Source organism: Schistocerca gregaria, chromosome 11 (genome assembly GCF_023897955.1).
Source record: "Schistocerca gregaria isolate iqSchGreg1 chromosome 11, iqSchGreg1.2, whole genome shotgun sequence".
In the NCBI taxonomy this organism is placed as follows: domain Eukaryota; kingdom Metazoa; phylum Arthropoda; class Insecta; order Orthoptera; family Acrididae; genus Schistocerca; species Schistocerca gregaria.
The window spans coordinates 53,189,972-53,206,610 of NC_064930.1; the positions used below are offsets into that span (position 1 = coordinate 53,189,972).

The 16,639-nt window shown below is 41.2% G+C and overlaps 1 protein-coding gene across 1 annotated transcript in view; it reads left to right on the top strand.

Annotated features, from left to right (window-relative positions):
* Positions 1 to 16,639, top strand: part of LOC126295015 (methylenetetrahydrofolate reductase) — a 95,301-nt gene that overhangs the window by 50,868 nt on the left and 27,794 nt on the right. Inside the window, exon 4 of the mRNA XM_049987267.1 lies at positions 521 to 684. Coding sequence (XP_049843224.1) covers positions 521 to 684 — 164 coding nt within the window. The remainder of the gene's footprint in view (positions 1 to 520; positions 685 to 16,639) is intronic.

Here is a 16,639-nt window from a genome sequence, read left to right on the forward strand (position 1 = left end):
TAGCGCACTTGGCTACCCTGGAGGATCCACTGTTACCATGACACATTCCCTCATTAAAGACCTTCAGAAATGTTTTACAAAAATGGCTTAAAAAAGGCTTTCTATGCCATAGACAATTTTTTGATTGAACAAAAGAAGATCAAAAATTTAATTTACACCAATTGCACATTTGTATGCAAATCTACAAAATTTGACTGTGTTCTTTATTATTATTGTATGTATCATTCAATTTGTACAGACTGTTAAGATCAATAGCATACAAAATGCCAGAAGATAAAAAAAAAGAAAGATGATAAATATCTAGTGTGGAAAAATATTCTCAAACTGCACTGCATCTATGGAACACATTGAGTGAATGAGTGAACAGGTAGTTTATTCTGACAAGTAAATTTCTGGTTTGGACAACTCATGCTTTAACGTTTTTGGTTTGCAAGGTTTAGCTTCAGAATTAATATTTCAGGAATATTTTATTAACATCGATAACACGAGGTGTTACGTTCAGCCAGTCTGTAATTTTCAGACAACAAGACCAGCCGGAGCGACTTTGTGCACGCGATTGACCTCGTCAGGTTCGTACGGAGCCGGACAGAGGGCGAGCAGTTTGCCATCGGTGTGGCAGGGTACCCGCTGGGCCACCCCGAGAGCCGGTCGCGTGAAGAGGACCTGCTGCACCTCCGAGAGAAGGTAATGTGTGCAGGAGTGGGCATGTGACTGGGGAGTTTCTCTTTAAATTGTTTCTTTTTGAAGCATTTGTTACTTTATCAGCATCGCACTTGCTGAAAATCTAATGAAACACCATACGTCTGGAACTCATATTGCAGTAATTTTATTTATTTATTTTCATAAAAATATTAGCTCTGTTACAGCTTTGAAGTAGTTTCCTCATAAATCTGCAGGCCTGGCTGATAATTCTAGGGAGGGAACAGGGTATTATTCCAAGATTAATTTTTTTCACTTATGGAATAAAACTTCATAATTATCAAATCGGAGAGATGAATGTTGTTTGTTGACAATATACTCAGTCTGGAGACATCTGCAAATAAGATCTGCATTTGACATATTTAATACTTTCACCTTGTATGTGCACCATTTAAAGTTATTGAAATAAAAAGCAATGGTTTACTTATTTTTTCTAAAAATCTTCTCACACTGTAATGTAGTGAATGTTTCTTACATTGATAAATCCCTCTCTGGCTGTATACGGTACAGATGTTATCAGCGTTCACCATCAAATGACTCTTAACACAAACGACCCATTTTCATCGCATTAATTACACGGCCTGATCAAAAAAGTGAAACATGCGGAAGGCACGAGCAGATGTCAGTGTAACTTTGTATACGTATGTTCCATCAGTGTGTACATAAATGATTAGTTTGGCAATTATATGTGACAGAATGGCCACCACAGTGCATTAAGTGTCGTTTTTGTTTAATGTCTTACTGGGCCCGGGAGGGTATGTAAAGTGTACAAATGGTGTCAAATCTCGAGTTCTCACTGTGAAGGACACGGAGGTGCCATGGACTGGTGTGAGAAAGCATTATCAGTTCTTGACACAGTTAGAAAGGGGCCTTTTTGTCAATCTCCGTGCTGCCGGCCGGACAAATCGTGCAGTATCTGGAATTGTGGAACGTTCAGATGCGACTGTGGCCCCATGTTGGACAGTCGTAGCGAGTTCCCGGTCCACTACTTCTGACAGTCACAGAGGAGGATGACAGTACCGTGCACCACAAACACCATAACCACTTCACGTATGTGCTTTCCGTCAAAGAACAAGTAACGGTCCCTACCACATTCTCTTTCATTTTGTACTGCCGGTCGGAGATCGGTGGCAACCGGACTGGGGTATTACCGTCCGACGCACGGGCTGCCGATACAGTGACGACATGGATGGCTGCATTCGGAGTGGCGCCACGACCGGGAAGTGTGGAACACTGATGAACGGTATTGCACTGCGTTTGGTGACAAATGGCCTTTCTGCACTACTCTGGGTGATCATAGTTGGAGAGTATGGTGTCAACAGGGGGGGGGGGGGGGGGGGGGGGGAGAGGTCTCAACTCCTCTGACATTTTCTAGGGGCACAGTGTGTTACTCGTGGCACTGTAGTACGGGGAGCTGCCAGGTACGACTTCAGATTACGGCCGGTAATGACCGAGGGAACTCTGACAGCATGACGGGACACTGCAGACGCCCCACGTTCACATGTGGTACCTCTCTTGTGACAGTACTGTGGTGTCATTTTTCAACAAGACAGTGTCAGTCCACATAGAGCACGTGTTCTACGGACTACCCGTAAGCTTTGAGGAATACCCATTGCTGGCAAGATCCCCAGATCAGTCCTCGATAGAACCTCTGTGGGAGTGGCTCAGATATCGAGAGTTGCAGCCCGGCTTACCTCGGGACACGGTACGGAGGCTTTGTGACACCCTTCCCAATTGCATCGGTGCATGTGTACGGGCATCCAGGATACAGTGTCGTGTTGGTAAATGAGCTCACACTGCCAAGTTCTTCATAAATTTGACTCGATTTTGTGGTCGATGAAATAATGTCACAAACCCTCTTAGCTCGTGAAGTTTCATTTTGTGTCCTCCTCCCCTTCTGGGTGCTTCACTTTTTTGTCAGGTGGTATACAAAACTCAATTACAATAGTATCTTTAGTTCTTTTATTGCATTAATACAATAAAGTAGAAGGACGCTTAGAGATATACGGGTACTGTCTCGTCCCGGATACCACGTGCTAGCTAAACGGTCACGGTGAGCTGCACTGCAAAAATCTGTGTTGACGAGAAAGTACAGTGCCGCGTTGCTATTGTCTTCTATACTCCAAACGAAACAGAAAATGAACTAAATTGTGTGAATGGTTTGAAATAATACTAACACCAATAACTGAAATAAAAGTATATAAATAATTACCCGATGTTGCGGCTGGTGGAAATACTTCAATGTCGATATTTGTAATGTGACACTACGAGAGGGATGAGGCACTTTGAAATGACCAATTCTGCCTTGTTCGCCCTCGGCTCAATTCTCCAGTTCCCTCATAGTACGTGGCATTAAGCACAGCTCCTCTGGAGGTGATATAGGGGTACCGATATTCTTCTGTCATCAGATTCATTTTGTTTCATTCCTGCATGTACAGTTTACGCAATGTGTACTGGTATATTTAATAAAACTTTGTTGTTTATACTGGTGATAAGAGTAAATATTACACATATTTTTCAGCTGATAATATTATGTTATTGTACAATAGGAAAATTAAGAGAGATTGCTACTCACCATATAGAGGAGGTACTGAACTTCAGTCAGACATATTTGATAGTAAACTGTTGTGCAACGACCTGTGATTCACTTTAATGACTGCTTGACAGTCCGTCCTATCTGGATCCTTTCCACTGACACCAGCTTTTCTGAATCTGAACTGCGCAGGTGGGAACTCTCGCTGCACCGTATCCTCCAATCCTGGAGGGCTGCCGGCCTCGATCTTCTCTAGTCCCCGCCTTCCACCTGCCTCTATCCCCTCCACCACTCCCACTCCTGCATCACACACGCCTTCTGTTCACCAGCACACCCCCATAATTCCCTCCTCTTCAATCTCCCCTCCCACCCAGCACCTACCAGCTAAGTGTGTGTGCCCATGTTTGTGAGTGTGCATAGTTTCTCTGTGTTTGGAAGGTGACAGAAAATGAGGTACTACATTAAAAAAAATTGTATTGTTTTCTTTCAATGGCCAGGCCTTATATTTACTCATTAATCTTTTTAAAAACTAAGTTTATGCAAGCTTTGGTATGTAGGACTTCTGCAACTCAGAGGCATGATAATTATTTAGAGAGACCCACTTCAGTTGTACTAATATTTATTCAAACCACGACTGGTTCTGAGATTTCAAAATCCTATCTGCAGGTGTAGGATATTATTGTATTTGACAATATTGTGAAAAGGAAAGTTGCCACTCATCATATAGATGAGGTTCTGAGTCACAGATTGGCACAACAATAAGACTGTCACAAATATAGCTTTCGGGCTAGTAAGGTCTTAGCCAAATTAGACCCCCTCACACACACACACACACACACACACACACACACACACACACACACACACACACACACACACACACGACCACCTTCCTAGATATTGACCTCCACCTTATGGATGGCTGCATCATACATCAGTACCTCCATCCCTACCAAACCTAATAACCACCAGCAATATCTCCACTTTGACAGCTGTGACCCTTTACATACAGAGAAGTCCCTTCCATACAGCCTAGGCACGTGAGGCCATTGTATCTGCAGTGACAAGTGATCGCTCTCAAAATATTCCGAGGGTCTCACTGAAACCTTCACAGACCGTAATTATCCTCCCAACCTTGTAAAAAAAAAAAAACAAATCTCCTGTGTCTTATTTTTCCAGTCTGCCACCACCTCACAAAGTCCCACGGTCCAACCACAGAGGAGTATTCCTCTCGTAACACACTATTACCCAGGACTGGAGCAACCAAATTACATTAATCGCCAGGGTTTTGACTACCTTTTGTCGTGCCCTGAAATGGGAAATGTCCTGCCCACTATCCTTCCCACGTCTCCCACAGCAGTATTCTGCTGCCACCCACTAAACTTACAAAATATCCTTGTCCATCCCTACACAACTCCTGCTCCCAACGCCTTACCTCATGACTCATATCCCTAAATAGACCTAGTTGCAAGACCTGTCCCATACATCCTCCCGGCATCACCTACTCCAATTCGGCCACAAACAACATCTATCCCTTTAAAACCAGTCTAGTGATCTACAAGCTATGCTGCAACCACTGGGCTCATTCTGTGTGGGCATGACAACTAACAAGCTGTCTCCCTCCAATATATCCTACATTCCCGTAACCCCCCTGGCCTCAACCTTCATCAGTCATTGTCCTTACCCATCTAGCCTCTTCCCTGTTCCCATTCCAGCACTACACAACCCTCTATTCCACCAACACAGCCAGTCTTTTTACTAGTCTTGTTTTCCCCTACCCCCCCCCTCTCCCCTGCCCTCCGTCTAACCTCTCGACTGCACCTAGCTGCCCCACTCTCCGCCCCCTCCCTGCACGCTGCCAGCAGCACTTTACCGTCCCCCACCCTTACCCTCTCTCCCTGCCCCCAGCCTCCACCTTACCCCCACCTGGTAGCCTTGCCCATAATGCTCTGCTGCTCGCAATCTGGCTACAGCTGCTAGAGACCGTGGTTGTGGTCACGAGTGTGTGAGCTACGTTTGTGTGTGTGTGTGTGTGTGTGTGTGTGTGTGTGTGTGTGTGTGTGTGTATCAGTCATCTATTTTTGACAAAGACCTTACCGATCGGAAGCTTTATTTGTGATAATACTATGTACAACTCAGCATCTCTGCTATATGGTGAGTAGCAACTGTCCTTTTCATAACATTGTTACATTCCTTCCTAGATTTTCAATTGTTGAATAATAATTATCATAATATTATAATATTAATATAGTAATTTTAAAGAAGATTCATCCTCTTTGCACTTAGTGCACCACTACCCTTGTCTTTACTTGATTTGTCTGCAAAATGGGATTGTATATGGGTATGTTACAGCTAAGTAAGATAGCAGAAGACTAATTTCACTTCATAATAGGTAAATAATTAGAACTGAAAGTGATGTACAGTATTTATCACAATAATGAGATCATGGGCTTTCATAACATGAAATTATAACAACAACAATGTGAAATATTGCTTACTTTTGTCTGTAGGAGTCCTTGTAGCATTCTCCTGTTCTTTCTATTCTTCCAATGTGGTTTCTTCTGAGTCTTGTGGATTGAAGTGGCTGACATTCTCATGAACTCTATCACATTTCTTGCAAAGCTTCAAGCAGTGGGGGCCTGTTTTTTGGTAGCTACATGAGCACCCATGACACACAGTTTTGCATTTGAATGTGATATATGTCAGAATAACATCACTTCCATAGCCTGATGAGGAATTGTTTACAACACTCCACAAGAGCCTCCTTGTCTACATGTGGATCCTTCAGTATCTATATGTCCTGTTTCAATTCACGGTGTTTCGTCAGTGTAGTGATGTATTTTACCTCGTGCTGTTTGTAAAAGTGCAGAAGTAATATCACAGCCGCCGACTGCACGCGACAGGATACCCTCTCGAGTGGAAAATAAAGCTGCTTTAGTATTTATCCTTTTCCCTAGTTTCAATAATACTACATTACTTTGTCGAATGAGGCCTGATAGAGTGACGAGAAGATTCACGACTTACCCACCAATTATGACAATTGAATGTGTGGGGCAAAGATAATGCAGTGTGGATAATCGAGGTATCGGCATCTTCCACATCTTGCTTTGGCCAATATGTTTATTACTACTGATATGGAGTGATCGTCGATCTTTGAATTAAAGAGGAATTTTTCACGAGTGACACGTGTTACTGTTGTTTGTTTGAAGATTAGTTTTCTTCACTCGTTCTCGTCGGTGCTAGTGCTAAGCTTGCCAGGATACTTGTCAAAACTACAATATATCCTGAATTGTACTTCCATTGAGTTAAGGAACACAACTGGCACAGATATCCTAAAATGACTGCCCAGTGTGCCAAACTGCTCGATGTAATAGGCGTGGGAGGTCAGTGCCACTTTAATCCTTCACCACAGCAAGCATCAGCCACAAACCAGTCCAATAACATTGTGACACTAGAGGGTGGATTCGGCAATGGATGCGCGACAAAGTGCAGGGCCACGAGGTGGCCCAGCTCGGCTTCTAAATCGCGCTAACTTCGAAAGGTGTTGCACGCCATATAGTCGATCTGATGAAAAAAGTCACCGAGACCAATTTTTTGGGAAACTGTATCCTTTTATTTTCATAAATCATCAGTGTTGCCGGAAATTGTGTCGTTTCTGTGTTATAAGCAGAAAACCCAAAAAGGTCCCATTTTTTGAAGTTTTTTTTTTTATTTTTTGACCCATTTATGGGCAGAAATTTTGGTGGGACTTTGAAAACTTGAAATTGGCACCCTCAAAAACATGTAGAGAGCTTGTCAAAAAAACTTCTATATAACTTTCAGCTGTTTGGTCTTTCTTAGCACCATTTGACTTATTGTAAAATTATACTAGGATATGAAGATGGTATGGTATTGAAATCAAAGGACACATTAACAAATGATATGGCAGGAATGAAACAAATCCACAGGATCAGGGGGGGGGGGGGGGGTGGGGGACATTAAATGTGCGTCCCCCAAGATTCTGTGCTTGGCCCATTTCTGTTCCGTCACATCTACATCCGTGCTGTTCAGACCACTGTCATGTGCATGGCAGAAGCCACTTCATGTTCTACAAGTCATCAGGGCATCTTCCCATTCCATTCACATACTTATAAATACAATTCCAGTATACTCTGCTAAAAAAATTAACCTTTATTCTGCCCATTGTAGGGCTCCTTTATTTCATGCGTGATATCCTTAATTCTTTTATTTCCTTTATGTGTTACGCGTTTCATTTATCTAGTGAAACTATTTTTTAAAATATCCCTGTTCTATTTTAATGATTTACCTAGGATATTTGTGGACTCTTCCAGAATTTTGTTTGCTGATGACAAGTGTATTGATAAAGGACACAAACACATCACTACCAGATTTCAGACTGGAGAGAAGTGGAACAGCCTTACAGGTTATTTACAGTAAAAATCTCATCCATTAATCTTGCAAGTACTCAAGTTTCACAGGCACCAGAAGTGAGATCAATGGGCTTACTACTGGGTGAGGCTCCACATGTGAAGTTCCTGAGCATCTAGATAGATAATAAACTGATGTGGCACTAGCACATGGATGAGTTAACCAAATAGCTCATTTCTGCCTGCTTTGTGCTTTGAAATCTCTCATTGTTTTGATCTGCAGATATTGCTAGCATAATTTCAGCCCATGCTCTCCTATGGCATATTCGTATGGTGTAAGTGGCTAAGATAAAAAAATTATACACGCTACAGAAGCAGGCAATAAGAATGTAGTATAAAGTTGATAAGCAAACATCATAGAGAAGGCTCTTCAAAGATATAGTGACAGTTTAAACTAGAGTGAACACAAAAGAATGAGTAACAGCAAACAAGAATTCTCTCAGTAAGCAAGTGCAAGCAAGTAGAGTTCGGCTGTGCTGTGTTAGGTTTCCATATCTTATGGAGAGCCATGAAAGGATGGTCTGAGAAGAATATGATGTGGTGACATAAGAATATAAGCACCGTAGGTGCTCCTTGCGAAAGGAAAGGAAGGAAATATTGTTAGAAAATTGCTGAAGTGCTCAAAGGTGCAACGAGGGCTGAGAGAAATGTGATAAATTTTCAAATGTTTCCATCAGGTGGGAATGGAGAGAATGAGCATAAGCTTCATATTTCTTTTTATTAACATTAAAAGCACATAAATTTACCCAAAAATAAAACTGGAAAAATGTATCTAGTATGCTGATTAAAATTAAAAAGTTAAAATTTGAACATTTTTAGCTTCACACTGATTGTTATCGATATAAAATAATATGAGAAATTACTGTTGACTGGTAACAGTAAACTTGTTGTTTTGTGTGATAAAATTAAAAATGTATGAAAGACTGGTTATTCTAGTTATACGGCTGTTGTGTCCCTGTTGTGTTAGAGATTTTTATTGATAAATCAAAGTGTTTTACATGGGATAACATTATCAGTCCTATAACACACTACATAGCAGATTTTGTCGAGTACCCTATGTGACGTTATCACAAAAAGGATAGATTGGAGCTTGTCACATAGCATAGATATTCAGTCACAGATAGGCACAACGAAAAGACTGTCAAAGCTTTTGGACAAAAAGGGCTTAATCTGAATTACACAACATACACATACAGTCATGCAAATGCAACTCACACACAACCACCATCTCTGGGCCCTGTGTCCAGACTCAGCCCCTGGTCACAACACACTAGTATTTCAGGCATGCTTCGTCAACTTAGATGGCAATCCCTGGAGGGGAGATGATGTTCTTATCATGAAACACTATTGAGAAAAAGTAGAGAACGAGCATACGAAGTTGACTGCAGAATGAATCTACCACCGCTAACATATATTTTGTGTAAGGTCCGTGAAGAAAAGATAAGAGAAATGGGGCTTGTATGAGGCATGTGGGCAGTTGTTTTTCCCTCACTCTATTTGTCAGTGGAACAGAAAAGGAAATGGCTAGTAGTCATACATGGTGCCCTCAGCCATACACCACACAGTGGCTTGTGAAGTATTATGTAGATATAGATAATAGATAGTCCATTTCTTCCCATAATGGAATCAACATGTTCTCGTGTAGCAGTGGCACGGGCTCCTGCGATTTGCCACCACGAGGTGACGGTGACAGAACCCCGTAAAAAGAAGTCGCACGGTGCCGTGTCTGTTGCCATCTTGACAGTGCTTTGTCAGCAAGATCAATGCAACCCATCTGACACTGATTTTCATTCAGGTGTTGTCACACTGTGGATGTGGAGTGGAGCTGCATTCTGTCGGGAAATGAAATCTGGAGCGTTCCCAGATAGAGTATCCCATTCCAATTCGTCCTACAAAGACAAATTGCCCATAAAAGCTTTGTTATGCTCGTGGTGGTGAGGACACGAGAAACTCTGACGCAATCAACGATTAGTCAAGGGTGTTCCAAATACCAGATTTGAACATTAGGCCAGTCATCTGTGTTGTCGCTGAAGACTACACTGTCCATGAAATCGTCATTTTTCTGGGAAACCGAACATGTCTACACTGAAGACAGTGGTGTTCCCCCCCCCCCCCCCCCCCCCCCTCCTTGTAAATATCTGCACAAGTTGCTTCTCGTGAGCCTGGAATTTAAAACATTTAGGCAGAACAACCCAGTCTGTCAACTGGGGCTTTGCTAAATCCCAGACTGACTGTGTGGGGCTGCATTGGAAGGATTACTGCATTCCATACACTGTCTCTTATAACACGGGAGCTGTGAAGTGCTTTTGCTGTTTGCATAGGCAGCCTATCTCTATCAGTGCCAATGCTTAATGCACAAGGGCTATTTGGAAAGTAAGTTACGGTCGGACGCGAACTGGAAACCACTGTGAAAATCTGATGAAGCTGTGCACACATATGTCAGACAGTGTGTCTAGTGTGCCGGTCGATCACACCATGTCGCTCCTTTTATTCTGAGTGCACAGAGAGCACGTGAAGGTGCCTAGGAAACGGTGTCTCCTACCGATTGTGAGGGCCCGGTGAGAGATTTCGCCTGATGTCATGCGGCCCACATAACGCAGGTGTTGTGCAGTTAATTCCTCCTAACAGTTTTCTGCTGCCCTCTGCAGATGAATGGAGTTGCTCCTGCAGCGTTTTCGATGGGACGTGTGTGTGAACCCACAGTACAGCTGCCCCTGTGTTTCAGCTCTGCTCACATAAACCGCTGTCTTTGAAGACAACATTTTGGCACAGTCAACTGGCTGTATCGGTGAAAGCACAGGCAGCTGCCTTTTACGATGAGAGAATTGGAAATTTGGCACAACGCTATGACAAATGTCTAAGTCAGAGTGGCGACTATGTAGAGAAGTAGCTGGAAGGTGTAGCTAACTGTCACAAACAAAACATTTTCGATTTTCACAGTGGATTTCATTCTGCAAACGATTGGACCTTACTTTCAAATAACTCTTGTAGTTCTCATTATGTGATCGATCTCGAACTGTCACTGGAAATTGCTTCAAACTGTGGTAATGGGTGTCATCTTCGCATGTTCCACATTACAAAATGCTTCCTGTTGTCGTGTGAGCACCTGTCTTGAAAAACCTGTTATCTTGGGAATGCCGGTATTTCAGGCAGAGCTTGAAGCTTGGAGTATCTAATAGCAGTCATTGTTACTGACACTGCTCCCAACACACTGGGAGGGCCTGATGGAACAAGAAAGTCTGGAGAGAGAAGCCCATTAAAGAAAGAGTTAATAGGATGAAATAGCATACTACCTTATTAAGGATGCATATAATATGGAATCAATATCCATCAATCAATCCTAAATTTACACACTACTCGACAGCGATTCACCCAGAAGCACTTTACACAACGGAATGTCTAACTTTGAACAAAAAGACAATGATGGAATTATTGGAAATCACTCGAAGAAAAATACCGAGGAAAATTTTCGGGCTACTTAAAGAGCAAACAGAGTACAAAAGAAGTCATTACATTGAACTTTATACAAAAGCATGCAATGGAAAAACCAGGATGGAATAATGATAATATTATGAAAAGGATTGACTGCTATTCACCATATAGCAGAGACGCCAAGTTGCAGGCACACACCAATGAAAGGACTACTAAACACGTAAGCTTTCGACCAGAAGGCCTTCTTCTGAGATAGACAAACACGCACACAAAACGTACATACACGCAAACACAGCTCACAGACACGTGACCACTGTCACTAGACTTAAACTCTGTGTTCCGCCTTACGGCAGGTCTCCTCGTAGAGGAAGCCATGTCAGAGAGATCCACTACACGAGCGTCTAGGGAAGTGATTCCAGTTAGTGCCAAGGCCAGACTGCCAAATTACCCCACAAGTTACTGAGGGAAGACTGCCCCTCAGAAAGGAATTACAGGACTCTGTTGGTTTCCATAGGAAACCCAAGAAGATGTCTGGAGCCACTTAGACAGAACAAAGGACACAGAAAGATTGAGAAATGATGAAAGAAATACAGTAGAAAAAAAGTAAAAACTGTTAAAATAACTGTAGTCGACTGCAGCTCTTCCGTAAAAGAAGAAGAGCAGAAGAAAGGGTATAATCATTTTCAGACACTCTGTTTGATGAGATTTAGAAGTAACTCCCATAATTATTAGCAGTACATGTAATTTATTACTAGCTTACTCTGCCTAATTGTCATACAGACATTTAGGATTGACTGGTTCATATAGCAGCACTGTTGGAGTAAGTTATTTATTAATTAATTAGAAACCATATTTATTAGAACAACATATGTTCCACTTTTCCTAATAATCTACTGGATCGATCTGAACAAAACCTGGTACACACATCATTTACTGTCTGGATAGAAGTGAACCGTCTACCTCTCAAAGGGTTGGGGGTCAAAAAGAAGTTAAGCTCATGATGCATAAGCACCCAGACTTTATTCACCCAGTATTTAAGAATAAGAATGGTCGGTGACTTGAAAAAACTAGACATAATTTCAAACCCTAATGAGAGTTTTTCTCAGTGGCACCCCCACAAAATGACAAAAGAAAAAAAAGTTTATCGCTTACTATATTTTCACTGTTCTTGCAGTCAAACTGCTGCATCAGGCATGACCATTTAATTTATAACCTTTTTACTACTAATTGTATTTGCAAAACAATTTTCACACAGTATTTATGTATACCACTGACTGTACTTGCAGGACCAGACTGTGCAGTTCAGACGCTCGATAAAGTGCCGCATCATACTAGTCAGTCAGTCAGTTTCATGTTCCGCGGATCATTTTGCACGAAAAAGCGTACTGATGTGGAGTGAGCCATTTTATATTCACATCGCAAATCAATTTGTGCGTACGATTATGTGCTGAACCTTTCTGAGATTGACGTGTGCATACATAGCTTAAGCCACAGGTAAAAATCTGGTTTGATTTGAGCCAAACTTGGTTACGTGTTACTTATTACCAGGAAATAAATACTGTGGTGGTAAGAACCACCCACCTGCTTCTGGGGTGGGGGCGATGGACATATAGGGGGAGGAAGAAATTGACAGAGACAGGAGGAAGGACAGAGAGGGGGAAGAAGAAAATGGACTAACAGAAGATTAGTATAAGTACATACCTGCAAATTGCCAGCTACACAGCAAGTCTGTCTTGGTCACATGTTATGTTGTTGTAATGAACTAACTACTGATTTCAGCACTGCAACTATCATTAGATTGAGATGTTTCTCAGTCCTCTCACAGAACTGAGACAAAATGAAATTTTTTAATTGTTTGTGGAAATGTGTAAGGTTCAGATTGCAAACTATAATGATCTTAAATTCTGAATGTACCTCTCTCGAACTGCGGTCCAGCTCTACTGTGTGGTTCTTCCGGCAGATGATTTATTCTCTGTTGAAACTGTATCTGTGCTGAAAATCTGATAGTTGTTATCTGTTTCTGTGAATTTCCAATATATTCATAGAAAACACTTCATCTCACGCGTGATAATATTAATCCATCAATTACAGTACCTCAACGCTTCATACAATGTTCATACACAATACGAGTTACAATATTACACTTGCTCGGTACGAGTCAATTGACAGTTACCTTTAGATTGACAGTTCAGTTGCTTGTCTTTTTTCCGAAATGTAAGACTCGGCATCAGTACACTTGTTAACCTGTGGGATGCGGCACATATTAGAGCCGGGCAGTTGTGTTAACTGGCAGGGACTGCGAATAGTGATACAGTCGCTATTGTTGTCCCATCTTGCAGAAACACTTTATCTGTTCTGGAACCTGTGAATGTGTTCTGATCACAGGTTTCTGGTCAGTATGAGATTCTAAATTACTTAAATAAAAGAAAGTATACTTCCCGGGTAGCCATCGTCATTTGTCAGTACTGTAGACATTGTGTGACATATCACTTTAACAGAATGATATGTTACACCATAAGGTCTAAAAGTTTCAGTAGCGACACATAGGCATGTAGTCAGTACTAGCATAATCTTGTGAAGCAAAATATCACCTTTGGAAAAGTGATGTGTTATGCAGTGTCTACAGCTGATGAATGGTGATCGCCGCAGTGAAAGTACTTTTTGATGCTAATCAGTTTAGATGTTGCATACAGTATGGAAGTTAGTTATTGTTTGTGCACATGTAGTGGCTAGTATGGACATGGTGTGTCTTCGAGGTGGGACAGCTAAAGCAGTTTTACTACCTGTTTTAGTACCTGCTGATGTGACAGTTTCTCTTTGCTGTGATGCCCTGCCTCAGAGAAGCAGCATGTGACAACGAAAAAGAGGTGTGCCACAACAAAGGTACTTACATCGTGGAGGACGAGAGAAGTTTCCATTACCTATGAGATTCGTGCAGAACTGTCGTTATTTCGTACAAAAGGCGTGTAATGTCATAGCAGATGAATGCACACAAGTTGTATGTGAAGTATTACTGTACAACAACATTGTAACCAGAGACGCAATGTAAGAAGAAGTCAGAAGTGCGTTTTACTATTTTGAAAGTTGATCATAGCTTGCAGGTTACAGCACAGGGACAGCTATAGAGGTGAAGAAGTCCACATCAAGAACAACTACATTGGTTGTACTAACAGTATTTCAAGAGGTAGCAGTTCAAAATATAAGAGTAACAGTACTCGCAGTCTGAACGTACTTACATTTTCAGACTCTGTAACATTGCACTATACCCGAGCTGCTTGACTACATGCGTACATGTTGTTGTTGTAGTTTTTAAATCTGATGATGGCTACAAAGCTGAAACCGGTACTCAATTGTAATGAAATAACATGTGACCAAAAATTGCACATTCACACCCTAATCCCATACAAAGGGGGTCCAAACAGCCTCATTTAGAGAATTAATTACAATTTTCAATTTTAATCCATGTTAGTACTTACATAAAATTTGATTCCATGGTATGCTTTCAGGAATTAACAGATTCTCAGAACCAGGATTTTATTGTCTCATAAGTGATTTGACATTATATGCAAGTAATAAAATTAGGACACATTTGTAGTGGTTAAATCCTAAGTTAATCTTACTGTACAGCCAGAAGTAAGAGTTTATCATGTTACTCTCCAAAGATATGTCTGACATAATTTAAAAATTCTGTAAGGAAATAATAGCATTTTTACAATAGGATGGTATGTAATTTTGTTTTCGACAAATCTATTTTCCCCTTGTAATTTTTTATGGATGTTCATAGCTATGTACTGTGCAGTGTGGGCGTGGTATTTTAATATTTGACAAGAAAAATGATTTTTTTTATTTTTTTGGTATCATATTCATGTTGAAAGTGGTTTCCTATAGTTAATTATTAACTATAATGTGGAAGTGCAAACAGTTCATAAATATAAATATATGGAAAGGGTTAAAACCAGAAAACCCCCCGTTTGTGAAAGAAATCAAACTCCCATGCATAAAACAGCTTCAAACATTTGATTACTGTACAAATGAGTTAGTGTGTTAAATGTTTTCCTTTGTGGATGTAAGTGAGAAAAGATTTAAAATTGTGCTTAAAGTTTATTGCAAGTTACTAAGTGCTCTCATTTTAAAATTCTGGGTGAATACACTCTGGGTAATCTGCTCTCCACTTTAAGCAAAAGCCAGTTTTACATGCATCACAGTGTTTATAACATCACACACTGAAGTGCCAAAACAACTGGTATAGGGATGCACACTCAAATACATAGGTATGTAGACAGGCAAAACACGGAACTGCAGTCGACAATGCCTTCATAAGACAACAAATGTCTGGTGTACTTGTTAGACTGGTTACTGCTGCTACAATGGCAGGTTATCAAAATTTAACTGAGTTTGAACCTGGTGTTATAGTCGGCACTGAGCGATGGGACACAGCATCTCTGAGGTAGCAATAAAGTGGGGATTCTCCTGTACGATCATTTCACGAATGTACCGTGAATATCAGGAATTCGGTAAAACACCAGATCTGCGATATGGCTGTGGTCGAAAAAGATCCTGCAAGAGCGGGACCAATGATGACTGAAGGTAATTGTTCACGTGACAGAAGTGCAACCCTTCCATGAATTGCTGCAGATTTCAATGCTGTGCCATCAACAAGTGTCAGCTTGTGAACCATTCGACAAAACATCATCAATACGGGCTTTCGGAGCCGGAGGTTCACTCGTGTACCCTGGACGATTGCACGACACAAAGCTTTACGCCTCACCTGGTGGGCTCATCAACATCGATATTGGACTGTTGATGACTGTAAATGTGTTGCTCGGTCGGACGAGTCTCATTTTAAATTGTATTGAGCAGATGGATGTGTATGTGTATGGAGACAAGCTCTCAAATCTGTGGTCCCAGCATGTCAGTAGGGGATTGTTGGAGGCTCTGTAATGGTAGGGGGCATGTGCAGGTGGAGTGATATGGGATCCCTGATACTTCCAGATACGAATCTTGACAGGCGACACATACATAAGCATCCTGTCTGATCAGCAGCATCCATTTGTGTCCACTGTGCATTCCGATGGACTTGTGACACCCCACACGTCGATAATTGCTACAGGGTGGCTCCAGCAACACTCTTCTGAGTTTAAGGTACATCCAGTGATGTATGTAGTTATTGTGCGCAGGGTGTGTTGTGAATGGAGTTAGTAGTAAAGAAACAACAGAATTAAATGTAATGTGTTGAAGTTTTTCCATTTGCTAGTTTAAGTAGAATCTAGTTTTTCAAGTATCAAAATTTTTAGGTTGTCATACCACTTATTGTGTGTCATACAATGATATAATTTAGTTTCGCATGTACATTCAAAAGTATATGTGAATACTGTCTGAAAAATTGTGTTGCAAGTAGAGTTAGTAGCAAAGCAGTAATAAAGTAAGGTGTCAAACCTGATTCTGAGCTTTGGTTGCACGAACAACAAAATTGGATTAAGCAATAAACTTTTTGCATTCCTTTATTTCGCTGTGTGTAGCAGCGAGAAAAAGCTTTGTAAAAAGCTTT